Source organism: Microtus ochrogaster, unplaced genomic scaffold (genome assembly GCF_000317375.1).
Source record: "Microtus ochrogaster isolate Prairie Vole_2 unplaced genomic scaffold, MicOch1.0 UNK49, whole genome shotgun sequence".
Taxonomy (NCBI): Eukaryota; Metazoa; Chordata; class Mammalia; order Rodentia; family Cricetidae; genus Microtus; species Microtus ochrogaster.
This window is the reverse complement of record NW_004949147.1, coordinates 1,349,473-1,376,344: the sequence shown is the minus strand read 5'-3', so window position 1 is coordinate 1,376,344 and position 26,872 is coordinate 1,349,473. Positions and strand designations below refer to the sequence as shown.

Genomic DNA, 26,872 nt, shown 5'->3' with positions numbered 1-26,872 from the left:
TCCTTTCCTTTCCTTTCCTTTCCTTTCCTTTCCTTTCCTTTCCTTTCCTTTCCTTTCCTTTCCTTTCCTTTCCTTTCCTTTCCTTTCCTTTCTTTCTCTTTTCTTTTTGTAACTTTTTACAAAATAAAAGCTAATAGTAGCTCATGGATTGTCAAAAACAGGCCACACCCTGGCTCCAGGGCTGTAGCTGGCTGATGTCGGACCCTTAGGATGATGTAAGACCCTCAGGATGATGTCAGACCCTCAGGATGATGTAAGCCAGATGGGAATGCAACCACCAGGGAAGCCTCTGGAGAGATGATTCCTAAGCCAGATGGGGAATTTGGGAACCCCTGCTAGGAAGGGAAAATGACAGGGGATGGGCAGAGGCCAGAAGGTGTCAGGATCTCTGCAGAGAATGGCCGAAGTGGGACTCCCTGTGGTGACATCACACAGAAAAGCTGGGAGACTGGATGCTTGGTCAGCTTAGAGATCCTTAAGCCACTCTTTGAAGACAGAAAGCTTATCCTTGGTCAATGGGGCCCTATCCGTGGTCACTAGTCACCTTCAGGCTTGTTGGCTCCACCCCCTCCCTTCTGAGGCATGTTTCCATCACCCATAGCCACAGTGGCAGGGTTTGGTAGGGTGAATGGAGCTATGGCTGCAGGAGCCTGAGTGAGCTTCATTCATCTCAGTGGGGCACAGTGACTAGGAGCCCCTGTTCACACCTCGGAACAAGATGGTCTCATCCTTCTGTCTTCTTCCAGGGCAGCCTATGACATTCCCCCCTGAGGCTCTGTGGGTGACTGTGGGGCTCTCTGTCTGCCTTGTGGTACTGCTGGTGGCCCTGGCCTTTGTGTGCTGGAGAAAGATCAAGCAGAGCTGCGAAGAGGAGAATGAAGGTAAGCGTGTGTGTGTGTGTGTGTGTGTGTGTGTGTGTGTGTGTGTGTGTAAATGCAGGTATGCACATGTGCATACATGTCCACATGTCTTAAGGCAAGTCACTGTTTTAGTTTCTTGGGTGCAGCTGTAAGAGAATACTTGAGACAGGATCGAATAAAAAACAGAAATTTAATGGCTTGAGTTTCTCAAGCTGGGAGTATCGTATCCAGGTAGCAGGGAGAGCAGAGAAATCATTTGCCATAGAAGGAAGGCTGGAGTTTGGAACCCTAGCACCCACCTAAATATCTAGTGGGTGTTCTTCTTTAAAAATAATAATAAATAAATGCAGGGGTGTTCTTCTTGAACACGGGGCACAGGACAGACACACACGGCGGAACAAACACAGACACGGAACAAACACAGACACGACACGGCGGCTCCCACGTGGGTCCACTTTAATGGGGGAGGGAAACACAGAAGGGCGGGAAGGCGTGCAGGACACATGAGGAAAGGCAAACGAGAGAGAGCGAGCCTCGTGTGGCCCTGCCTTTTAACGGGGAGCGCAAGGGTGTCTGGGAAGGATGTCCATAGTCCAGGAGGAGTCTGGGAGTTGTAGTTTCCAAAAGAACAACAGTGGGCATGGCAGCTTGTCTGCAATTCCAGCATTTAGAAGGAGAAGTAAAGGCCTTCCCCAGATCAAACTGATCAGCTAGACTAGCCAAATCAGTAAGCTCTGGATTCAATTGAGAGACCCTGCTTTAATGGATAACAGAGAGCGTGATTAAGTAAACCTCCTGCTGTCAGCCTTGGGCCTCCACATACATGCATGCCCACATGGGCAACCACACACATGTGAACAGGCATGCACGAATACAACACACTCAGACACAGGCACAAAGTAAGTACCATATCCAGGCACCAGCATCTGCTGAGGCCTTTCTGATCGTTAGATGGTGGAAAATGAGAGGGCAAAGGTCACAGTGGCAGTGCCATCTGCAAGAGTGGAGCTGTCAGAGCCTAATCACTCATTAGAAGTGTCACCTCTATAAAATAAAATTAACCTAAAATTTAAATTTAAAGTTTTTGCGTATGTACGTTTTACCTGCATGTATGCACGGAACTGTGGTTACAGATTATTATTACACTCGCCATGTGGGTACTGAGAACAGAATCTTGTTTTTTGCAAAAGCAGACAATGCTCTTAACTATTGAGCCAACTCTCCAGCCCACAAGTCAAGCCCCTTGACACTGTTGGATGGCAGCTGATTTCAGTGTGCATTTGGGAGGGAACAGCCATTCAAACACAGCAGTTGCTGTGTCTGTGACAGAATGAACAGGAAGGGGGTACACAGAGGACCATAGCCTGAGTCCTCGTGGCTAACTGTCCTCTGTGAATCAGTGTAACCTGCCTGTCCGTGCGTGAACGTGGCAGATGGGTGTAAACAAGAGTGTGATGTGTCATGAAGATGGTAGTGTGTAAGGCTGCATGCAGTGTGACAAGGGATGAGTGTGTCTGTGAGTGACAAAAGATTCAGGGCCTTGTGAGCATTTAGCTTGTGTGTCATGAGAGTGTGTGTCTTCCTCGGATACTACTATCTGCTGGGGGAGGGGGTTACAAATTGGTATTAGTGGGTGGACATTGTGGGTGGCACATGAGTAGACGGGGTGTGGGAGCCAGACGGTAGTAGAGGCTGGAAGGAGAGTAGGCTTGAGGAGGAAGTGCGGGGAGTTTGGTCAGGTGTGGGTAAGTGATGCTTGTGACTTGGATGCTCAGTTGGGCTGTGCGAGGCTGGTAGAAGATGCGCAGACAGACAGAAGTGGGGTACGGAGAGACTGGAGAGATGATTGTCAGTAAAGGACCTGCTGTGCAAGCATGAGGACTTGAGTTTGGGTCCCCAGCACCCTCGTAAGTCTGGCGTGGCAGCTTATTTCTGGAACACTGGGGTTAGGGGGACAGGAGGCCCGCTAGCATTCTCTGGGCAGCAAGTCTAGCTCAGTCAGCATGCTCTATGTTCAGTGAGGAACCCCGTTTCAGATAAGGTGGAGAGTGATTGAGGAAGACACCTGATGCCAACCTCTGGCTTTTGTGCGCATGTGCACACACGTGCACATACGCACACCATACACCCACACATACAAAACATAACAGAAGTGGGGTGCAGATGGGGTGATTCGACTGGGTGGCAAGTGAGTGGGTATGTGAAGCGCTAGGCTTGGTGGGTAGAAAGCTGGATAAATGGTCCCTGGCCAGACGAGTGCTGGGCTTTCTGCTGGGCCCTTCCGTTCTGTCCTAGGTTCAGCTCTGCTCTGGTCTCAAGCATTCTGGCCAGAAGTCACATTTGCTCAGCCAGGTGTAGAAGTGTGGGAATGCAAACACTGAGAAAGTGTTATTCATCCTTCTAGGCGCTGAGGACCAGGACGGGGATGGAGAAGGCTCCAAGACAGGTGAGTCTGGCCTTCTTCACTGGGAGGCGCCAGGGACAGGAGAACAGGACTTCATGCTCTGAGATTTGAATGAAATACCCTCTGATGGAGCCCCCAAACCAGAAAGGGTCTGGAGGTAGAGTACTGGACTGCCCCAGGTGTCTCCTGCCTACCCTAACCTGTCCATCAGGACTATACCAACTGAAAGCTTCCCAGGGGTGGGAGGAGAGGAGGGCTTCAGGAGAGAGGCAGTCTCTTATAATAAACAAAGGAGCCCTTGGCAAGTAACTGTCTCTTTGGCCTATTTTTCCCATATGTAAAAAAAGTGGGCATGAGAACAGGTCTCTAGGCTTTTCTGGGTTGGGTTAAATGAGATGATCTCTATAGAAAGCAGTACCACGGCTGGTGTCTTGTTCAGAGCAAACAGCTGGCCTGTTCTTAGGCTGTGCAACTTGGGTGAGGTGCTTCGCTCTGGGCTTCCATGTCTCTCCTCTAAACTACCATCTTGGCCCTGTTCTAATGGCACCTGAGAGCTGTTCCGAAGCTCTCTCCAGAGCCCAGAGAGGCAGGTGCTTTGCAGAGGGTCCTAGGGTGGGTACTGAGGTCCTGGTTCCTCAGAGCTGCAGGACCAGGAATGACCAGGATGAGAAAGGCAGGTTTCCCACGGACCATCTTGGACTGCTCCAGTTGACACTAGCGCCCTCCCTACCCAGTAGAAGGAAGGGCGGGAACGATGCCTGGGGGCTGCTGTAAATCACGCCAATTAATTCTCCCCCCACCTGTTGGCGCCTGTGTGGCAGGCATGGAGATGAGCCTGGGATCGGGCCCGTGTTTCATGCTTAGAAACAGATGTTGGCAGAGGGAGGAGGAAGAGAGGATGGGCTGGAGAGTTAGTCAGCCTCTAGGCCACATGACCCTGGGCCTCTGGAGGCACCGGCAACCATGCCAGCCTCCCTTGGTCCTCATTTCACCTCATTTATGATCTGGGCTCTGTGTGCTGCCCCATCTGCAGCTTGTCTGGGCACGGGTGCTTGTCTGTAGTAACGGGAAACAGAGGCTCAGAGAGAAGACACACGGGACTTATTCAGAGACGGTGGAGGTGGGACTGAGGCTTGGGATGGCTGTCTGGGGCCCCTCCCCTGGCATTGTGATGGTGCCCCCAGCCTGCCCATCCCATCCCATTCCTTCTGCGTCCTCACCTTTACTTCTTCCTCTGCCTGCCTCCCTGGGGTTCCTCTCTCATCACATACTCCTTCCCTTTTTTTTTTCAGCTCTGCGGCCTCTGAAACACTCTGAAAACAAAGAAGGTAAAGCTGTATTATTACCTGAAATGGAATGTGTGTGTTTGTGTGTCTGTGTAGGAAGCTGGGGAGTGGGGCAGCCATCATCACCCTTCTGCTGCTGACCTGTGTCCCCCCAAGAAGAACAGCACTCACTCACCCCCTGCTGAGATAGTGGAGGGTAGAGGAATCCCGGTCCGAGCTGCTCCAGTAGGACCCAGATGTCAGACACAGGCTTACCTATACCAGGCAGTTCTGCCTCTCCTGTCTGACGGTCTGAAAGCTGCAGGTAGCCTGGGGCCTGGATTCTGTCCCCTGCAACATGAAGCCTCCATCCCTGGGTCCAAGGGGTTGCTGCCGTGGCTGCCATGCCCCCTCCAGAGGCAAGGGATGAGAAGGAGGGCAGGAAACATCTTTCTAGGGCTTGGCCAAAAATAGGTGCTGTCACTTTAGATACATCCCATTGGGTAGAACCTAGTCACGTGACCTGTTTCTCAGGTGAGCCTAGGAATGTAGCTTTCGTCTGGGCGGCCACGTTTCTGGTGCATAGGAGGTGGCCAGTCGGTACAGCAGTCATCATTACTCACGTTCGCAGGTTTATTAGGAAGCCTAGGAAATGAGAGATCCCCCTGTCGTTGGGAAACAGTGAGCGCAGAAGAGTGAATCTCTGCTGATGAGAATATCAGCCGAAGAGAGTTGCTGCCCAGACTAACCCCACAGGTGAAACAATGGGCTGCCCTGCTCCCCACAGGAACCTTGACTTTAGTCTGTGTCCAAGATGGATGACTGCAGACACAGGATATGACAGTTCCTTTCCTGAGGACATAGACAGAACCCAAAGGAAGGGAGAAGAGCAAGGCCACACATACCCAAAGCCTTCTTCTAAACTGCTAGTGCAAGCTGGGATGTGGAGCAGGGCCAGGGGTGTCAGATTTGAATGCTCTTCAATAGGGAGGCAAGGTCAGAGGGAGAAGGTTCCCTGCAACATTACTCTCCAGGTCATTAGGATGGGAAGAGGTGCCCTGCCAGGGGAGGGAATTGGGCCAGGCCTTGAAGGGTGAGTCAGATGGACCAAGCAGGCCAGTAGGAGGGAGTGTGTGAAGTGACTGTCTTACCTGGCTCCTGTGTGTATACTGGCCTCCAGCGTAGCGGTGTAAGAAAACACACGCCTTACTCTATCTGTCCTGTGCACAGGTTAGGGGCACACACTCCTGACCTAGGTAAGTGACTTTGGATGTATTCCCAGGAATAGAACTTCCAGCTTCTAATGCATTTCCCCTTTTTCTTTCATCCTACCATGAAATGCAGATGATGGACAAGAAATAGCCTGACTGGGAGCTGCTGCCTTTCCCAGGTGGGGAACCTACTCTCTGGCTGTGTTGAGCTTCAGTGTGAGCCCCACCCCCAATGCATGGGTTCTGCTCCACACCATTCTTCAAAGGATGTGGTACCCACAGCCTTATTTCTCTGATGGACTCGATTCCCATCAGCCTGCAGCCTTATTTTTCCAGTGACACAATACGCAACCATCCTGCGGCCTTATTTCTTAAGGACACGACACACAGACCGCTCCACCTCGTTGTTCCTCTAGAGTCATCCAGTGGCCTTGTTTTTCCAGTTACACCACACGTGAGCCTTCCTTCGGCCTTATGTCTTATGGACACACACAAACCACCCCACCTCCTTGCTCCTCCAAAGTCACACAGACTGTGTAACTGCTGTTGGTCTCCAAGGCACATAACTAACGATTCAGATGAACCCCTGCCATCTTTATCTGAAGCCAGCTGCACAGTCATCTCTTGGTTTTTCCCAAGGCCCTGATACAGCTCACTTATTGCTCCTCAACACACACAGGTACAGTGATACTTGCAGCTGTACGTGCTGGACCACGTACAGACTTGCCTTGCATGGTGTCCTTGGCTGCCCTGGGCTGTGCCCATTCTCCCCACAGGAAGCAGGTACTGGTTGACCTGGTTCTCAGAGCCCCTCAGAGGGTCAGCCTTCATCCCTCTGCTTTCCCAAGTTTGAAATCTTTGTTACTTTTACTTTCTTAGTTAAATTAAGGTCTGTAGGGCCACCATAGGGATCAGCACTGAACTGGGTGCCAAGGTCCTGCAGCAAAATCAGAGTCCGTTTCCCTTGAGACCTCAGCTTCCAGCTGGGAAATGGCTCCCTATTGTACCCATCTGTGCCCACAGTTTCTGGATACCTCACTCTCAGCCCACACTGTCTCTGAGTAGGGGCAGAAACCAGGAGAGAGCACAGCCCTTTGCCATACTTGGAGAACTGGGTGTTTCTAGAATTTTTCTAGATGTGGATGGAGGCAGCAGCCTATGTCACACTGGGACCGTCTCAACAGCTGGAGCCCCCGAGGACAAGAAAGGACTGCTCCTTACCATGGTGCTATTCTGGAGCTGGGGCTTGTAGCTGGCTTGTCTCCAACAGCCCTGGCTTCTTGCAGAGCAGAACTTCTGGTGTCCCCTTGAAGGCATCTCTCCCACCCCAGGACTAGAGAATGTGAGGATAATCTACATGGACTCTGGCCAGGCGTCAGGGTGCACTCGGAAGGCAAAGGCAGGAGGATCTCTGAGTTTGAGGCTAGACTGGTCCACAGAGCGTGTTTCACAATAACTGGGGCAACACAGAGAAACCATCTCAAAAGACAAAACAAAAATAAAATAAGAAGTAAATCTGGGACTCTGTTAACGGGGTGCACTGTGGGAGAAATAAATGCCTTTGTCTTTCTATAGCTTCTTGCCTGTGATGTGTGCGAACAGTGGGGCGGCTTGGTGCTAGAGGGGAGGAATCCGTCCTGGGCATTCAGGCTAGGATAGGGCTACCCACCTCACCATGAAGGCTTTTTCTCCACTGTGGTTCCTCTTCTCATGATTCTGTCAAGTTGAGGAGAAAAACAAAACCAACCAAACCAAAGAACCCTAAGAGGCAGAGAGGCAGGAGGAAGCAGCTGCTATAGAGGAATGAGCATGCACACTGTTCCTGGCTGACCCCAGTGGAATGAGGAATAGCCCAGGACCTGGCTCTGCTTTGTGACATTGACCTCTGGGCTCACTTCTGGAGACCTTCCACTTAGGAGGTCTGAGGGGATAGTGAACTTGGAGGACAAACTAATTTCCAGGGAACCAGGTTCAGGGACAGGGGAGCCTGCAAAATGTCCTGTATCCCTTTCCCTCAGGAAATAGCTTCAGCACGAGGCCTTGTCAGAGCACCCCGAGCCGTGGACAGGAGGCTGTGCTGCTGTGGGGCTCGGGCTACTGAGCTTTTTTTTACTCCTGCTCCACAACTACCATGACCATATCCCTCAAATCTCAACACTGAGGATTTCTTTACTGAATAGGGAGAAGAGTCCTGCACGAAAAGCGGTGACATTCTTTACAAACTCGGTGATTTGGGGCGGGGGATGTGTAGCTCTGTTGGCAGGGTGTTTACCTAACATGTATAAAACCGTGGTCCTGATGCCCAGCACTGTGTAAATGGGACATGGTATTGCACGTGTATATTCTCAGCACTCAGGAGCTGGAAACAGGGAGATCAGAGTTCAAGGTCATCTGACCTACGTTCTGAGTTCGAGACCAGCCTGGGCTACCTGCAATCCTGTCTTAAAACAATAACAACCCAAACTGGAGGATTTGTTATAAAATTGAAGGCTCCGGTAACAAAAAGATCTGCCTTGTTTGATGTCTTACACTGGGTGCTCTTAGGTGGGTTTTGAAATCTCAAAGCTCTGCCTCCCCTGACTCTTGGTGCCTTTGTGAGGTCCCCTCCCTGGACCTCAGTCCTACCTGGGGTTGGACAACAGCTTCGGAGGTTTGGAGGTTCATTGTGAGGTTCGGGCAAGAGAAAGTAGCTGGACATCTGTGACGGCTGACTGAGACTTCCCTGCCACGCTACTGCTGACTTGGTGGGATGTGCAGCGACCCTGGGCCAGCGATCTGCCCCTGTTTTCCCATCTGCATGAAGAGAGAAAGCTGGTGTCTTTTCTTCCTGTCAGGCTGAGGTGAGGGTCAGACGTGACGATATCCTGTGCTTGAGGAGAGACTTAGCGGGTGTGGGATGGGCCTGGAAGCTGAGGGTGAGGGAAGTGGCCACTGAGGCCCCTGATGGCAGGTGCCTCGGAGAGCAGTATTTTTAGCTGCCCTTGCTGGGCACAGCTCCAATTCCTGCATTTTAATGGAGAAATAATTCTCACAGTGCGACAAGCTGTAGCCTGCAGGTGTCACATTCATATTAAAGAGAGGACAGAGCAAGGGTTCGCTTGCCTGGCTGGAGGTGTGACCGGAATTTGCCCCTCGCACCATTTGTAACCTGGATCTGGCCACTCAGTCACGCATAGGGAGGGAACAGGCAGAGTTGGAATGGTGTGGACTGGGCCCTGAGTCCCCGGCTCTCCTAATGGCTTGTTACAGATGGTCCTGCTTGCATGTAGAGTTGAATGATGGCTCGGGATGGGCTGTTCCCAGGGTAGCACTTGGCCTTGTTCAGTTCCAGGATGTGGATACTGAATGGGAACCTGGGAGTCCATGAGCAGAGACTCTGGAGATTCCGAGCAGAGCCATTTCTAGAGCTCCAGATGTAAAGCCCCTCCCCCCCTTACGTGTGTGTCTATGTGTGTTCACACCTGTGTGCGCTCACATGTGGAGGCCCGAGGCTGGCATCTGCTGTCGTCCTCCATCACGCTCCACCTTATATTCTGAGGCAGGGTAACAGCTCACCATTTCAGCCAGGTTTTCTAGGACGTTTGCCCCAGGAGATTGATTATAGGCGACCCTTCTATGAGGGTTCTGGGGATCTGAACTCTGGCCTTTGTTCTTGTATGGCACTCCACCCACTGAGCCACCTCCCCAGCCAGTGAAGCCAAGTCTCAAGCTGCACCACGAAGCCAGTGTTGTCCTGAGAAACCAAAACTCCTCAAGGGGCTCTGTAGATAAGCAGGAGCCAGGCTGGGGTGCCTCGTAGGCGTGCTGGGCGCTGATAGGCACAGAGGCAAACACAGAGGTGGAGAACTGGGTTGTTCTCCCACTGTCCTCCACTCAGGCAAATGGTTGATTTTTTATTTCTTTTTTCTTTTTTTTTTTTTTTGTTTTGTTTTTTGAGACCGGGTTTCTCTGTGTAACTTTGGCACCTGTCTTGGAACTTGCTCTGTAGACCAGGGTGGTCCATGTAGATCCACCTGTCTCTGCCTCCTGAGTACTGGGATTAAAGGCGTGCGCCACCACTGCCCAGCTACAATTTGCTTTTCTTCCAGACTTTTCTCCAGGTGACATAGTTATTCTGAAACATTTCCTGAATTTCTTTACCATTTCCCAAGTCTCTTCCTTCTTCCTCTTTTCTCTTTCCACTGATACTCGATACATCCGGCATCTAAATTTTGCTCCTCCTCAGTATGTGGGTTCATGATTTTTTACACAAGTGTCACTGTTACTTTGATCAAGATCTAGAACAATGTTGGAACCCCACAAAGTTCCCTTATGTCCTTCTGCAGGCAACAGCCCCACCCAGGGGTACCATCTGGCTGCTTTCTGGGTGAATTAGCCCTACTTCTTGAATTTAGTAGCTGAATAGACAGTGATGGTATTTTGTATCTAGCTTCTAGCAAAGATTTCCTTCATTCCTTGTAAGCAGAGAGGTAGTAGCTCCTAGTGCTTGATCTAGAAGTACAGTTCCTGTACTTTGGACACAACTAATACAGGTTTCCATACCATGAGGTTCTGCATGTGGGATTGCTAGGCACCTTTTATTTTATTTGGGTTTCAGGGGCAGAACATTTTGTATCCTCGACTGGTCTCAAGTTCACTGTATAGCCAAGGATGACCTCAAACTTCTGAATTGGCTTCTACCCTCCAGGCGCTGGCATTACAGTGTGCGCCACTGTAACCACCATATACAGTGCTGGGAATAGCTCCCAGGGCTCCACGCATGCCAAACAAGCACTGTTGAGGAGCTACATCCCTGGTTCTCTGAGTTCATCTGAAACGCTGGTGGAGCTGCCTGCTGTCTGAGCTGCCTTTCCAGCTGGGCCCGTGCAAGAGGAGAATACAGGGCCACTAGCAAAGTAGATTCTAAATCAGTGCCCAGGACTTGTCGCTGCCTCTTTCTGTTATTGCTCTGGACTCTTCAGCATTTTGGGGGGAGCTGTGTCCATTTCTGGACTCTTGAACCTGGGCAAATATGTCTACCCACCCACTAGATATGTGGATGCAGACCTGTGGCCTGAATATATCAGGCTGGGCTCTGAGTGCAGAACTCTTGGCCATAATTGATGGGAAGGCTTATCAGCATCTTGGATTCAGGTGCCTGAGGGAAGTGCAATCATCTGCCCGCACTGAATCCCAAGGCATTCATAACCTGCCATTTGGCTCCGCCAGCTCCAGGGTCTTCCGATGACATTATTGTATCACTAATGAGGCAGGGCGTTTTGGAGCAGGGGGAAATCTAGGTCTCATGGGGTAGACAGACCCTAACCCTTAGATGGAAAGGTTGTGATCTTTGCCTCCTACCTTTCCCAAACATCTGTGCTGCAAAACATCCCCACCCCCAAACTTCCCTTTGCCCTCCTCGAAACATGTTTTATTATTGTCCTTTCCAGACTGAAGCCCTGGCTGAGCTCATATGTATCCACTCCTAAGAGAGCAACCTTCTTGATCCTGCACACGATGCGCCAGCGACAAAGCTCCAGGCCCCATTTAGTCCAGCGGACTCTGGCTGCTCACTGAAATCACTTAGGGAGGTTTCAGTAACACTGGTGCTTGGGCTCCGTCCCCAGAAGTTCTGATGCAATTGGTTGAGGTCACTGCTGAACAGCTGATGCGTGTTCTCTTGGGGCTCTAACCAGACTTCGCAAGTTAATGCAAAATGGAATTCTGAGAGAGACCCCTGAGCTTTGAGAGGAGGCACCAAGGCAAGCCAGCTGTTCTGTCGCCATGGTAGCTGACCAAGGGATCCTTGTTTTCCAGTGGCCAGAAGCTCAGAAAACTGGAGTAAGGAAGACCAGCAGAAGTGGTCAAATGCATTGTGGGGCCCAGGAGGTTAGCAGAAACCCCATGTTCCTGTCACCAGTCAGATCCAGGCCCTGGAGAGAAGAGGGATGTGGTGCCATGCGTGATGGCCAAGTCTCTTCAACGTTCTGATAGCAGATGGGGGTCTCCTTCCCACTTCTACTTCCTCCCTCTGGGTCTCTCTCTTGTCACCCCCTTGGGCCTCCAGGTGTGCACAGTCACGTGACTGATTCTGGCTCCCTCCTCTCTCCAGCACTGTATGCTCAGCATGGGGAGAAACCATCTGCCTCCCTCCTGTAAGCAACTGTCAGTCTGTGAGCCTGTGCCCACCCACTATTAGGGAAGTAGCCTTCTCTCTCTTTCTGACCCTTATCATAGAGGTGGCCCTACTCCAGAGTATCTTGGGGTCCCCACTGTACTACAGACCCACACTAGCCAGACTGACTAAGCTTAGTGTCTCTCTTCTCTGGCTCTTACCACTCCAACTGGCCTCTGCCCCTTCAACTTCCTGCAGGCCTAGTTCCTCCTCAGGCTCCAGACTTGCCATCAAGGTTCATGGTTCAAGGTCAGTATGCTCCCAGGTCCAGGTGTTTGGCCTAATTACATCCAGGCCCTGTGTTACTATATCCCCACCATGGAAGTCCCTGTACTGTGTTGCTCCTACTGTTGGAGGTAAGGAGGAGAGGCCTACCTGTTTACAAAGCCTTATTTGCTAAAGTAGTGTAGTGGAATTGCTACTAATGAAACAGTGAGTTCATGTGTGTGTGTGTCTGTAACTATATGTATGTATGTACTCGTGTGCATGTAGGCGTGTTTGGCCATGCATGCACAAGCGGCAGAGGGTGGTTTCAGAGTAGTTTCCTTAATTGTTCTCCACCTTATTTTTTGAGGCAGGATCTCTCACTGAACCTGGAACTTGCTCTTTGGGGCTAGACTGCAAGCTCCTGGGACCTACTTGTCTCTGCCTCTCCCAGGGCTGGGGTTATAGGCATGCTTTCCCATGTCCAGCTTCTTATGTGGGTTCTGGCTATCTGAACTTAGGTCCCCCTCTTGCACAGCAGGGACTTTACTCATCGAACCATCTCTCCAGCCCAGTGGATGCACTGTTTCTTGTTCCTCTGGCACGTATGTCTGTGTACCACTGTTGTGCCTGATGCCCACACAGTCCAGAAGAGGGATGGTGCTGGGAATTGAACTCAATCTTCCGAAAGAGCAGCAAGTGCTCTTAATGGCAAAGCCATCTCTCCAGTCCCATGTCTCTATGCTTTTTGCAACTGCATCCAGGTCCTTGTCACTGCTAATGATGTTGGCCAGCTTGTAGAGGTGGCTTGGCCTCCTTAGGAGATGAGGCTCAGGACCTTAATGCCCTGGGAGGCATGACCAGAGTACAGATTTCCTTGGTGTCTGTCTTCTGTTCTGCGGGTCCTGTGGGCTGTGTCCAGGAAGATCTGGGTCAGCCTGGCAAGAGAGTGTGTTAGTGGCCTGGGTTGAGCACTCAGACCTTGGAGCAGTATATAGAGAGACCATATTCCTTCCATCTGGGGGGCAATACCGAGAGAATGGAGGGGTGATCATGAAGGACAAGAGGGCAGAGTGGCTGAAGCAGCCTGGCTCGGATTCATAAGTCTCTTATTCACAGAACTGTGTCTCTTAGCATTCACCCAGGCTCATCCAGCACCTGCCCTCCCTTCTCTGCTTGTTCTGGTTCTATACTCTCCTCCCATCCTTCCCTACCCAGCTCTGCACTCAGTGTTTCCCAGCCAGACAAAGGGCTGCCTATTGTTTTCCCAGAGACACCCCGCCCCCGCCCCAGCAGCTGGTCTAGACTGTGCACCGCCCCCCAGCTCCACCCTTCTCCAGATGGACCCAGACCACATTAATTCAGTTCTTTGAACCGACTGACTGTGGCTGGAGTTTACTTCTGCAATCTCCATGAAAAAAAGGATTTCCCAGCAATGAATGATGCAAATGAGACTACGAAGGGCCCTTAGCCTACTTAAAGGAATAAGCTGCTTGAGAAATCTTTTAGAAGCCCTTTATTTACCCAGAAACAACTGACATGGTAATTGCAAATAATTCTTTTTATTATTATTATTGTTTACCAGAGAAGGCGCCAGAAGGCTGATGGCCCACTCCCACTTCCTGTGATGGGATCACCTGCGCTGTTCCCGCGGGAGCTGAGTACTGATTGTTCTGTGTCCTTGTAGGCTGCCGCTGGAAAATGGGGTCAGCAAGCACCCCTCTTCCCCAAGGACTGAAATGGGCAGAGCCTTCCTGGGGCCACATGACCGGCACATTCCAGTATGAATGGGCAGATCTGCCCTGATAGAGTCAGGCAAAGACAGGGCAAACAGGAGGCATTAGGGAACTTGATAGAGGTAACGTGCACGCACAGTCAGATAGTGGGAGCTGAAGAGTGGCTGGAGGGAGCAGAAAGCCCACTGCTCAGCCAAAGGTGACAGTCAGAGATCTGAGCACCTGAGAGAAGCAGCCATGGCCCCAGGAGAATCAGCACACGAATCAATGTCATTTCTTGACCTGCAGATCGATTCTACACTCTTGGAGTTTAATTGCCTTGTTGGCTCTGCCTCGGGGAAGAAAGCTTTCTTGAGGAGTGGAACATCATCAAAGATGGTCTTTGGACTTCCATTCCTGTCGTTCCTCTAAGGAGGAACTACTGACCTCTCCAGCAGGCTACTGACCTCTCCAGGCCCCAGGAGGATCCTCCCTGCCTGTGTGTGGAATGAGGCAGGCCCTGGGCTGAGGGTTTTTAGGGATGGTGCTCTGATGGGTCCTGTAAGGGTTCTCTGCTGCTCCTGGTTCATGCGGTGGTGGTCTTGGATAGGTGCGTGCACTGGGTAGGAGTGTGAGAGAGAAGGACCAAGGGGAGCATAAAACATTCTGGGAACATCAGCTAGTCTGAAAGGACTGTCCCCATCTCTGCTGTGTGTGGTTCAGCTCAGAGGAAGGATGGGATTATCCCGTCTGGAGACAAAGCTGAGAAGGACCCAGGGGGTACCTGCCCCAACTCAATACTGTGTCCTTGGGACTCTGCTCTACCCAAAGAACGAAAGTAGGGACGTCTGAGCTGCCAACGCCCTCTCTAAGTAGGGTTTTCCCCCTTGGCAGCCATCAGGGCCAGGTCTTGGTGTCACTTGGTGGCAGCAACAGTTGAAATCCCATCAGCCATCTCCCCTCCCAGCCTCACCAACCTCCTCTCCGCTCCTGTGGTTTTCTTAATAAACACCTCTGAAATATTTATGAAGGCAACTTCAATGAAGTCGCACAACATCGCTTTAAAATGATTTTTTTCTAATAGGTAGTTTGAGCACAGACTCCCTCCCATTACTCACTCAGCTCTAGAAGGTGGCCCCACTTGGTGAAGCCCTGTGTGGTAGGCACTCAGGTCTCTCCATTACCCAACCTGCAGTGGGGATAGGTGTCTAGGCCTGGAGTGCGGACAGTGTGACTCAAGACAGTATGATTCGGGAGCTAGTGGTTGAGGGGGTGGGGAGACAAGCCAGGCTTCTGGAAGAACTGAAGATTGGATTTTAGAGCCATGGACAGCAAGTCCTGGCTATGATCCTTAGGGGCTGAGATAGGTTGGAACCCACAGCTTTGGAGGTTAGGACTGGAGGAAGACTATATTCTAGAAGGAAGTCATGGGTGCTATAACTTTGTGGGGAGGGGTTTGGGTGGTCTTAATCCTGAAGAGTTGGTGGCTGGGCTCAGCTATCTCCAGTAGCCCTGGCTGGAAGGGTCAAAGTAGCAACTCCTGAGTCGTGGTGTTGGCTGGGGATCTGCACATGGCCACAGACGTGACTCGCTGGCCTTTGGAAGCTGTATGCAGTTCCTAGGTGCCCGCTTTCTTGCCTAGCTCTTGGAGATTCCCCTTTCAGATCTGTCTAGGATGGCATCTCATCCGCCCTCCAGGGACAGGTGGAGACATCAAGGCCCACCGCCTCTCCGCAGCCAGAAAGGAAACCTCATCCCTGTGTGGACAGAAGGGAGGCCCTGGTGAAGAATCTGGGAGGAGGGTTCCACCTTCACCTTCCTGATCCTCAGGAAAGTCCCTTTCTAATGAGAGCTGTTTTCACCTCTGTCGCCTGAAGCCCAGAGTTGCTCTAATTATGTGTCAGCTGGAACCTGACAGGAAGCGTTTTAATTATTAATTTGAAGTGTACTGACATTGGGAAGGAGGAGGGTCGGTTCTCCATGCCCAGGCCTGGCTGCTGGGACCTCGTTACTGACACCTCTGACCTCCCATCTCCCCTCCCCAGCCGGAGTCCCTTTCCTGCCCCAGCCCCAGATTCTATCACCCCACTCCCTTGACCTTCCTCATCTCTCACTGCGCACCATTCTTTCCTCATTTTACCATGCGCACGAGGACGTTGGATGGATGAGGAAGGCTGAGGCCGAAGGAGGTCAGAGGTCCGCTTGATGTCACGGTGTACATGAGCAGAACCTTCAGGCTTTCTGATTTGGGGGTCTTCCTTCAGTGCTTGCCTGACAGAGGAGGTGGCCTTTGAGAGAAGTGTGGCTGTGGCTCACCTATTGAGTGCATCTAGTCATCCATGTTATCTAAAGTGACAACGTTTCTTCAGTTTGCTGAATACATCTGACATCTCTGTGAGTGTGCGTTTCTATGTGTGACTGTGGATGTCCAGGTGTGTATGTCCCTGTGTGTGCGTGTGTGTATGTGTGTGTCTGCGTGTGACAGGGAGGCTGCCATTCCTCAAGTGCTGCTCACCTTTTCTGACAGTGTCTCTCAATGGCCTAGGGTTCACCTAGAGGACTAGACTGGATGGCCAGTGAGGCCCAGGAATCCTCCTGCCTCAACTTGCTCAGCACTGAGAGTCCATGGGTTCAGGGGAATCATAACTCTTTATGCTTGCAAGACAAGCATTTCACCTAGGGAGCCATCTCCCCAGCTCCATCTGGTACACAGAGGGAGCAGTCTCTTTGTTCTATCTACCCCCCAGGCTTAGGTGTGTCCTTCTGGGTTCTGGGGGTCACACACTTGTTTCAGTTGACATACATTCAGGCATACAGTGATATAAGGGACTAAGGACATCTTATCAGTTTCTTCTCCTGCCCTCTGTCAAAAGATGTTCATCCTGGGGCTGGGGAGACAGCTCATTTGGTAATGTGCTTGCCTTCCAAGTCTGAGGACCTGAGTTCAATCCCCACCTAATAACATGAGGCTTGTAGTTGTAATCCCAGTGCTGGGGAACCAGGGACAGGTAGATCCCTGGGGCTCTCTGAGTAGCTAGCCTAATCTAATCTGAAGTGACCTTGTTTCATTGAAGATAGACAGCATTTCTGAGGATGATACCTGAGGTTTCCTCTGGGCTTTAGAACACATGCTCACATACATGCATGTACATACACACATGCTCACAGGCACACACACACACACACACACACACACACATACACACACACACACGGGCAAGTTTTGAAGAAGAAAGCTGACCTTCTGCTGATTGGTTGTTTACTAGACTTGACCTCTGATAATCTTCTGTATACTGGGTCGGTTGCATGCTATTTGTACATTTTGGGTACAAGTCTAGATGCTGAAGAACACATGATTTGGCATGTGTCCAGTCTTGGGGGTACTTCGTGAGGCTGTGATGACTTTCCTATCCCAGGCTAATCCCCTGCTTCTGCTGCACCAAGAACTTCATACTCAGCCCAAGATAACTTGTTCCAAGCTATTGCCCCTCCTACCTAATTTCTCCATGCAGCCTTTCTTTACATCAGGTTTTATGCTATTGTAGAGGGTAAGCCAGGAGCCAGTAGGTGAACTACACTTTTATTCTAATCTGATCAAGGTTGGGCCCCAAGGGAGGAACAAAGAATTTAAGAAGAGTTGGGTGTAGTGGTGCACGCCTTTAATCACAGCGTTGGGAGGCAGAGGCAGGAGGAATTCTGAGTTCAAGGTTAACTTGGTCCACAGAGTGAGTTCCAGGATAGGCTCCAAAGCTACACAGAGAAACCCTGTCTTGAGAAACCAAAACGAAAACAAAATTTCAGAATAGAAGCCACTGAATTTCAAATAAAAAGGATTTAACTATAGGGTGTTGGATGCTTTCAAAAGTTTTAGAGGAGATTAAATATGTAGCTTGGTTGGTAAAGTGCTTGTCTATGTCCAAAGCTCTGAGTTCAGTTCCTAACATGATGACTCCAGCACTTGACAGGTGAAGGCTGGGGGAGGGGAGTCATAAGTTTGTAGTCAAGCTTGTCTACATACCAGGCTTGAGGCCAGCCTGGGCTACACGAGACCCTTTTCCCCCAAAAGAAGAGGAGAAGGAGGAACTAGGAAGAAAAAGGAAGATTGTTAGATCTTAAGGAGCTTGAGGCTGGGTCTCCAGCAATGCCTTCCAGAGCACAGAATACCACAGAATGAACCAGTGTAGGTTGAGTACCAGTCCCCTAAGGCATCCATGTTGGAAGTATGGAGCCTGTGGAACCACTTCGTAGGGCAAAAGAGATTCAAGCTTGTCCAGTGTGAAACACAAGCTATTGTGCCCAAAGATAACTATGAATGTTGCCAGCACAAGACTTACTTAAAACATGATGGGATATTTTTGAAATATTTTTTTGTAAGTAGGTTATGTGGTTCTTGAATGCAAACTTCATAGAGGACATTATCGTCAATATTGTGATGTCAGAAGGTTAGACGTGCCTGTCTAGAAGGTAAGAAATCTTAAGACCCTGTCTGGATCATCCAGCGTGCACCCAATCTCATCATAAGTCTTCCTGGAAGAGGGAGGCAGAACAAGAGGGACTGAAAGGAGAGCTGGGCTGCAGCTGGAGGAAAAGGCCATTAGCCAAGGAGTGTAGGTGGCATCTAGAGCCTGCAGAAAGTATCAACGTGGATTTTTTTAAAATTCCCTTGAGAATTAAAGGGGATTAAAGGAATTTTAAAACATTCTAGAAGGAGCAGACCTCTGCTTAGCCCTTGACATTAGCAGAAGGGCTCTGAGCTTCTGGTCTGCAGAACTGTAAGGGTTCATGGTGACTCGTTATAGTAGCCAAAGGAATATGCATATGTCAGAGAGATCACTGGAACTGCTGAGTTTAAGAGCATGCTTCCCGGGTGTGGGTGTAGCTCGGCTGGTAGAGAACCTACTGTGCAAAAAACTCTTGGGTCAGTCCCCCAACACCACATCAAACCAGGCTCGGTGGCGCATGCTATCCCAGCACTTCGAAGGCAGAGGTAAGATGATCAGAATACACTTCCAACCAGGAAGAGTAGCACCCACCTCAATTCCCAGAACTGGAGAGGCTGAAGACAAAGAGAGATTTAGCCTGTCAAACATCAGAGATCTGTTGCCCCTGCTTCTCAGCACCCAGGTAACTGAGAAACACTGCTTCATGTCCATGGTCAGTTTTGCTGGCTGAAAGCAGCCTAAAGCAGCACCTCCAGCTCCATCTTCCAAACTTCATCATTATGTATCTAGTTGCTGGAACCCAATTCACACACACAACCTCAGCTAAAAGGGAGCTTCCGTCTAACCATCTAGGGCAGTGATTCTCAACCTGTGGGTCAAGACCCCTTTGGGGATTGAAAGACCTTTTTACAGGGATCACATATCAGATACCCTGTATATCAGATATTTACGTTATAATTCATAACAGTATCAAAAGTACAGTTATAAAGTAGCAATAAAAATAATTTTGTGGTTGGGAGTTACCACAACATGAGGTATATTAAAGGGTCACAGCATTTGGAAGGTTGAGAACCGCTGCCCTAGGGACTCAGTGTGAAGACCTGCAGCAACCCAGCTGCAGCTGTGCAGAGTCCGCTGTGTAGAGATAGGTTAAACTGTTTATCCAAAGTCCCTTAGCAAGAGAGTGGTGGGGACAAAGTTAGGATCCAGTTTGGGTTACCTTTTTAGTTTCAGCTTCTAACTGCCACACATCACAGCAGAGGGGCCAGGGGCAGCCCCGCGAGAACAGCTGGTCACTTTGGGAACAGTCAGAAGCCCAGAGGCTGTGATGGAGGTGAGAAGAAGAGCAGAGACCAGCAGAGACGGGGTTATGGAGAGTAATGGTGATCTGCAAGGTGCTACAGTAAAGGCCACAGGGGGACATTGAACATCCTTTCATGCTTTGCTCCCGCAGGATCTTTTGAAGGGGGGAGAGAAACAGCTGTTTTGCATTTCATACGTCAAGAATGGTTTAAAATAGAAATTGGAGAGCTGAGGCTGACAGAATATTAAGCCCTGGCCCTCATGACACACCTAACTCTCTGTAGCCATGCAGTGAGCCCTGATTCCGATCACACACTGATCCAGGTCACACTGATTCCGATCACACACTGATCCAGGTCACACACTGCCCCTTGCTCCTGTTCACACCCTGACCCCCCAGTCCTCCTCTCACTCTGGCACGTGTACGACATGGTCGCACGCTGAGTTCTGAGCCTAGTTACACGCTAAGCTCCAACCCCACCAAACATTAAGCCTGAACTTCCCATACACTGTGCCCTGACATTCCCACACTGAGCCTGGCCTTTACCCTCCACTGAGTCCCACCCTCGGCCTGACGCTGATCACTCTGGCCATACACAAGCCTTTCCTGGAACTGAACTCTTGCAACCATCCTGGGCGGCCCCATGGCCCCCTAATGACGGAGGCCGTCAGGTAAAAGAATGATTCATGTAGTGCTCTCTTTGCTCTTGCTGTGTCTGCAGCCCAGAGCGCACGTCTTTAAACAGTTTAAACAGTGTCAGCTTCTAGAAGGTGAAGGATGACTAGCCAATGCTTGCTTAGCATTTGATAAATGGAGGCGGAACAGAAGTAGGAGGAGCATGGCTGAGGAAGGAGAGGAAATGAAGGTGAGTTCCTAGAATAGTCAGCTTCTCTTTCCACTGGGATGGGGCATTAGAGCTCCTCAATAACCAGGTGCATATTGGGGAGGATGTACTTGCAGCCTGGGTGATATACACTCTGGCCTTTTACCTGCAGGGCCTCCAGAAGAGTCCAGGACCTCACCCCAGGCCCATGGCGTCTCAATGAGGGTGGGGCTAAGGCGCTGGCTCAATAGGGTAAACCAAGCCTGTGCTGGCATCTACTGGCCATGCCCTAAGAAGCGCCACAAAACAGTAGGATTCTTTCTGTCAGAGGAAGCTGTAGATAGAGCTAGACCTTCTGCCTGGAAAATATCCTGTCTAATGGCAGGTGGGTAAGACGTTCACAAAGCTGGGGCAGTGGAAGCGTTTGGAGTTGTAGGTGTTTAGATGTCCCTGGCTTTCTGGGTCCCATTGTTTCTACTTTCCCTTCCAGCCTGGCTCACTTGGGCCATGGCTGCCCACCTCTGGGAAGATGCCTGTCAATCACAAGTCTAGGAAGTTTCTGTTCAGTTCCTAAAGCCTTCAGGGATAAGAAAAGGTTCCACCCAATACTAGGTGTGATCCCCTACAGGGGGATGAACCCTTTCTAACCAACAGTTAGTTACAGTTCCCTGGAGTCCATCTTCAGCAAAGCCCAGCTGTCCTGGGAGACTCTGTTCCCGCCTTACCTTCCTTCACTCTGCTGTGACAACAGCTCACCGCCCTGACAGCAGCCACAGAAAGTTCTTCTGGGGTCCGAGCTCAGGACATTTCCTAGGGCCAATGTGGCAGGGAGGCAGAGAGCCTGTGAACTGAAAGTCCCTCCAAGGGTCTTCGCATGTAGCTTGTCATTGAGCCTCCACAGTAGAGCTGCTGCCAGATCTTGTGACATTAAGAAATCAAAGCTCCATGCCGGGTGGTGGTGTTGCACACCTTTAATCCCAGCACTTGGGAAGCAGAGGCAGGTGGATTTCTGTGAGCTTGGGGACAGCCTGGTCTACAAGAGCAAGTTCCAAAACAGGTTCCAAAGCTACCAGAAATCTTGTCTCAAAAAAACCAAAGAAAAGAAAAGAAAGGAAATCAAAGCTCCAAAAGGTTAGCAGAAGTCTGGTGTAGGAGGAGGGCCCGCTTGTTCAAAGGAGGAGGGCCCGCTTGTTCATCCTGGCCATCTGGCTAGCCTGACCCGAAATAATCACACAGAAATTGTACTCATTAAAACACTGCTTGGCCCATTAGGTCTAATTTCTTATTGGCTAAAGCAAGATGTCTTTGTCAGTCTGGTCCTAGTTAAGACTTGGGTCTCTCTGAATCCAGTATCCGGTTCTCTAGCAGTGGGTCACATGTCGGCTGTAGCTGTCTTATCTCCTAGTCCAGGCTACAGGCAGCTTCTGACTCTGGCCATGGGGAATCAGTGATTGTGAGCTTTACGATCTGGGATAGCGATCTCCTGTACCTGAATAAACATGGCACCTGCTCTCCGCATCTGAAAAATTGGCATGAGTTTTAGTCAAAGTCTAAAGTCTGGGAAAGGGGTTCACCAGGGTTTGGGAACTCTTCTCGAGCCCCTGGGTCACCTTCTCATTACAGTTTGGATATGATACATCCCCTCAAGCGGCTCATGTGTTGTGCTTGCTTCCACAGCACATGGCTAAGATAGCTCATGTGGAGAAGGCTTGGCCCACAGCGGGTAAATCCAATCATTGAGATGTGACTGAAGCACGAGGGTTCTGACCTAATCAATGGATTAAGGCACAGATAGACATATGTTCTGATGACATTACTGGAGGCTGCTGGAAACTAGGAAGTGGGACCTGATTGGAGGAAGTAGGCTCTGGGTGGTGTGTGTGTGTGTGTGTGTGTGTGTGTGTGTGTGTGTGTGTGTGTCGCTTTTGAAGGGTATACCTTGTATGTGGCCCTTTCCCATTTGTCTCTGCTCCCAAGCAGCCCTGCTCCATGGCACTCTCCTGTCTGTTTGCCTCAGGTGGAAACTATGAACTGGATCCTCTGAAACTGTGAGCCAGGGTAACCCTCCCTCCCTTACATGTTTGTTTCAGGAGGTGACAGTCACACCCACAAAGACGCCATCAAGCTCCGCAGTGGGCACAGTCTTTGCTACTACCATTTGCCTGGGAAATTTCCCCATTCTCATAGGAACATTCCTGACTAGGACGAGTCTAGAAAACCTCACGGAGGTTGGGGCTCCCAGAGGGGCTCATGGAGCCCCAACCTTTCCTAGGATCTAAAAGCAGCTAATATAATAGTTGGTGAGGAAGGAAGAAACCTTTTTTTTTTTTCAGTGATGTAGTCATTGGTAAATTTCCTGTAAACAGACCTAATTAAACGGAGTCACACACACACACACACACACACACACACACACACACACCACACATACACACGGAAGAAAAAAAGGAAGAAAGAGAAAAAGAAAGAAAGAAAGAAAGAAAGAAAGAAGGAAAGAAAGAAAATGACAGTAGGAGGGAGGATTAATTGAGATGAGTAAGGAGATCAGTAGGAGGAGGGGCCAATAGAGGGTACCAAGGGGTTAATACATTATATATATTAATCAAAATACATTATATATGTGTACAATGTCATAATGGAACCCACTATTATGCATAATTGACATGTTCATAATTTTTTTTTTTAAAAATGAAATGAGAAAGAACCAAAAGGCACCAGGCCCCAGACCTCCGTCCAAACCTCTTCCATGGGTTGTACCTTGTCCTGAGCCCCACCTGCCCTGTCTTCTGGGAAGCAGAAGGTGGCGGAGCAGCCCTTGAGATTGGGTTTCTGTGACACGTCTGAGATGACTGCAGGAAGGATTGATGGGAGTCCCTGTCACAAGGTGAGCACAGAACTCCTGACCCTTGCAGGTCCCAGCAGAGCCAGGAGTGACAGCAGAGCTTCAGGCAGATATGTGAGCTTAAATATTCCTGGCAGGGAGTCAGATCCGATCAGCATGGGGCCCAGGCCTTAAGCAGTGTTGGCCTGAGGTCAACCAAGACCCCATCACCTCCTCACTGGGGACCAGAGAAGGAGGAGAGGTAAATGGAAGGGTGGTTGGGGTGCAGGACAGGCAGGTGGGCAGAATCAGGCCCATGAAAATCCCAGCTGGCTCATGTGTATCACAAGAACACAGCTCAGCATCCTGCCTAGCTGGCCTGTGGGGCAGAAAGATAGAATGCAGTGGTTTTCCAGGGCTTTGGTATACCCACAATTCCAAGGCACTAACTGTGCCATTTTCATTTATGCATTGAATGAATCCCGACTATCACGACAGTCTGCTGGACACTTGTCTTAAAGATGGCCTCTCCATCTCAGACTAGGCAGATGCTCTCCCTCCCTGCCTGAACCCTTGCCAAGAGGTGGAGAGGAATGGTGAGAGCTTGGGGGGTCTGAAGTTCCTAACAGTTTTTCCATTTTGTGTCCCTCAGCTTTTGCATTTTGCCCCATTTTTGCTCCAACATTTACTCTCTATTTCAGTAAGACCTTACTCTGTTACCTAGCATGTGGTCACTCCAGCCATCTTTGTTTTCAAGTCCCAGCAGCCCCAAATGACTGTCATCCCCCTTTCTAGGTACCCAGGGGTACCCCATTCCAAAGGAAGGGCCATAAACACTGTTCTCATAGGTTTCACAAACTATAGTAACACCAAGTTCCTCTTTTGTAGCTCTGAAAGGTCCTTTGTTCATTCGTTTCCCTGCCTGACCTGTAAAATGATGGTTGTAGTTAATCCATTTGCTCAATAAATAAGTATTGAACAACCTGTTCTGTACAGGGCCCAACTGGATCTGTTATTTAGTGTTGGTTAACAGACATGGCCTGGTGCCTGGCATGCACCAGGTTGTCAATAAATGCCGGTTTTCTTACACAAGTCTCGGTTCTGTAGGGAGAAATGGGTAATAGGTGGAGGTGGAAGAGGTGGGGGACCGAGGTGGGGATTCAAGAGGGTATGTGGAGGGCTAGACCTGCTGCTTCTTGGATTCCCACCCCTAGCCCCTTCCCCTGTGTTAACACGGCCCGGCTCTGTCTGTTGTTGTCGCTGAATGGTGTGCCCAGCTTTCTGCCCCTGGTTTCTTCAAACCACCTCTTGCCAGCTCCATAGTTGGCTCCCTGTTCCCACGACAACAGAGACAAGGATCTTCCTTATCCACAGGTACTCAAGGACACGGTGGTGTGCCTATCCACCGAGGTGGTGTCCGCTGGAGGAGCCTCCAGCCCTGAGAATGTGGTTCTGAATGGTTTCCTCACCAAACTGGCTCCCCTGGCTTCTGATATTTTCTCCCCCTATGCATCCTGGCATACACCTGTGATTTGTCAAGGCTGAAGCTTCACATTCTTCATTCCTGTCCAACTTCCAGACACCCCACAGGGGAGACTCTCACAGGGCAGAGAGAGTTAACGTGGGAGTGTTTGCAGGTGCGTGACTGTACATGCGCGCACACACAAGCAACATGAGATCTGGCAACACCTTCAATGTTGGCTGACTGAATGAATACACAGTGGATGTCCCTGCTGCAAGGGGGGGGGTCATTAATACATTTGACAAATATTTATCAAATCTATGATCCATTCAGTTTCAGGCTGAGACAGGGCCTCTGACATACAGGTTGACAGCAGCCAAGTTCTCCCCAAACAGAAGGTTCATCAGCTTCCTTCTTCCGACACATCTCTTACCCTCCGAGACTCACTGGGTTCTTGGGGCCTCCTAATGTCTATCCTTATGCCAGCACATACCTGAGTGCTAAGAAGTCCCGTTTGGGGTTGAATACTGGGTCCCTAACTCAAATTGCATGTCCTTTAGTAGGTGACTTGATTTCTCGGAACCTCAGTTTCCCAGTATGGAAAACAGGCACAAGTTAAAATGACATACTTTGGAATTTCTGTGAGCAAGGAATGATAAAAGGCACATGCTTTACACAATCCCAGTGCGTCGTATGTGCTCATTAAATGGAGTTATTTATCATGCTTAGCCTCCTCTCTGGCTTGGATCCCTCCCGCTTCGACCAGAGCACCCACAGCACAAGAAAGTGCACACAGCAGGTACCAGGCCAAATCCTACTTGCTGGAGCCAGCCAGCCAGCCAGGCCTGGAGGCAGGGAGGAGCAGGAGGCACAGCTGACTGGTGGAGGAGGGGCCCAGGATGGCTTTGTGTGCTCTAAGGATGCCTCTTCTCCCTGGGTGCGCAGGGTCGGGGTTTCAAGTCTTAAGCCCTTGGCAATCCTATCCCTCTGTCAGTGAGGTCCGGATCTGGTGAGCAGACCAAAAGCTTTCTGGACCTTCGCCACGGTGAACCTATATCTAAAGCCAGGACACACTTTCTGGACCTTCGCCACGGTGAACCTATATCTAAAGCCAGGACACACTCACTCTACATGCCCACCTGGGCACAAGTAGTTGAGGTTATCTGTGACCTAACGTAGTCATATGAACGTGGGTCAGAGGAGGGATTTAAGAAGGGGAAAAAAATCCCTCACTCGGGGCTCTCAGAGACCTTGCCCCTGGGCCTGTTTCTTCCCCTGTGAAATGAGAACTGTTCTGTAGGTTTCATCTCCACAGTGGTTGCAATGATGGGAAAAACAGTCTTACCACTGCTGAGGGAAAAACCAGTCTCAGAGGGAGAACGGGATGTATGGGAACTGTTCAGTCAGGGAGGCCAGGACCTTGCTGGCCCACTGGCATGAGCTAGCCCCAGCTGGCCACCACTGGATTTCGATGCTGGTGGCTGCACCACACTGACTTGGAAGGGCTCTGACCTCACCTCAGGTGGGACAGGTTTCATCCTGTGATACTGTAGGTCTGCCAGAGCTCCAGCCATGCCCTGGTATTCCCCCTAAACTAGCCTGTTAGTCCCCACTCTGGGATTACACAGCCCCTCCCCAAGCAGGAGCAGCAGGTGCTAGCAGATTCTAAGGTCCCTCCTGGTGGGCTGTGGTTTTGCATTAACAGAATTGTGTCCCAGGAAGGCCTCAGGACCAAGGCTCTCAGCAGTGAACCAACCTTACCCCTCTGCTCCAGGTGGGGCAAGTCACGATGTGGCCATCTTCTGGCCTCAAGTTGTTTGTAGGGGCAAAACCATGTGATACTTTTAATTCAGGATGGCTCTTGACCCCGTGGAAATGGCTTCCACTCGGCCCCTCTACCCTGGAAGTCACCGGAGATGTGGGCTGGCCCACAGACCACAGTAGGCATGTAGTGCCTCCAAATTATCTCCAGTGTGTACACTCACCAATTACTGGATCCCTGTGTCGGCTACGGAGGTGGTAAACACTATCAGACCCATTTTACAGCTGAAGTAGAAAGGTTCAAAAAGGCAAATGGATTTGCCCAAGGTGATATGGCTGGCTGCTGTATAACAGGGACGGGCATAGCCTGGAAACTCTTTGTTCCTGGGGGCAGAAAAGCAGAGGCTCAGTGACCTTGGGCCACTTATTTCACTTCTCTGAACCTCA

At 50.4% G+C, this 26,872-nt stretch overlaps 1 protein-coding gene across 6 annotated transcripts in view; it reads left to right on the top strand.

Moving 5' to 3' along the window:
• The window catches only part of Cd276 (CD276 molecule), a 37,110-nt gene extending 25,723 nt beyond the window's left edge, over positions 1-11,387 (top strand). For 5 of the 6 annotated variants that reach the window (XM_026777231.1, XM_005369482.3, XM_026777229.1 and 2 more), the window contains exons 5-8: positions 747-881; positions 3,265-3,306; positions 4,557-4,592; positions 5,874-7,316. In XM_026777231.1, the coding sequence (XP_026633032.1) occupies positions 747-881; positions 3,265-3,306; positions 4,557-4,592; positions 5,874-5,896 (236 nt within the window). In that variant the 3' untranslated portion in view covers positions 5,897-7,316. Of the gene's footprint in view, positions 1-746; positions 882-3,264; positions 3,307-4,556; positions 4,593-5,873; positions 7,317-11,169 lie in introns of those variants that run through there. The other variant, XM_026777228.1, reaches the window with a different exon arrangement.
• Positions 11,388-26,872: the final 15,485 nt, after the last annotated feature.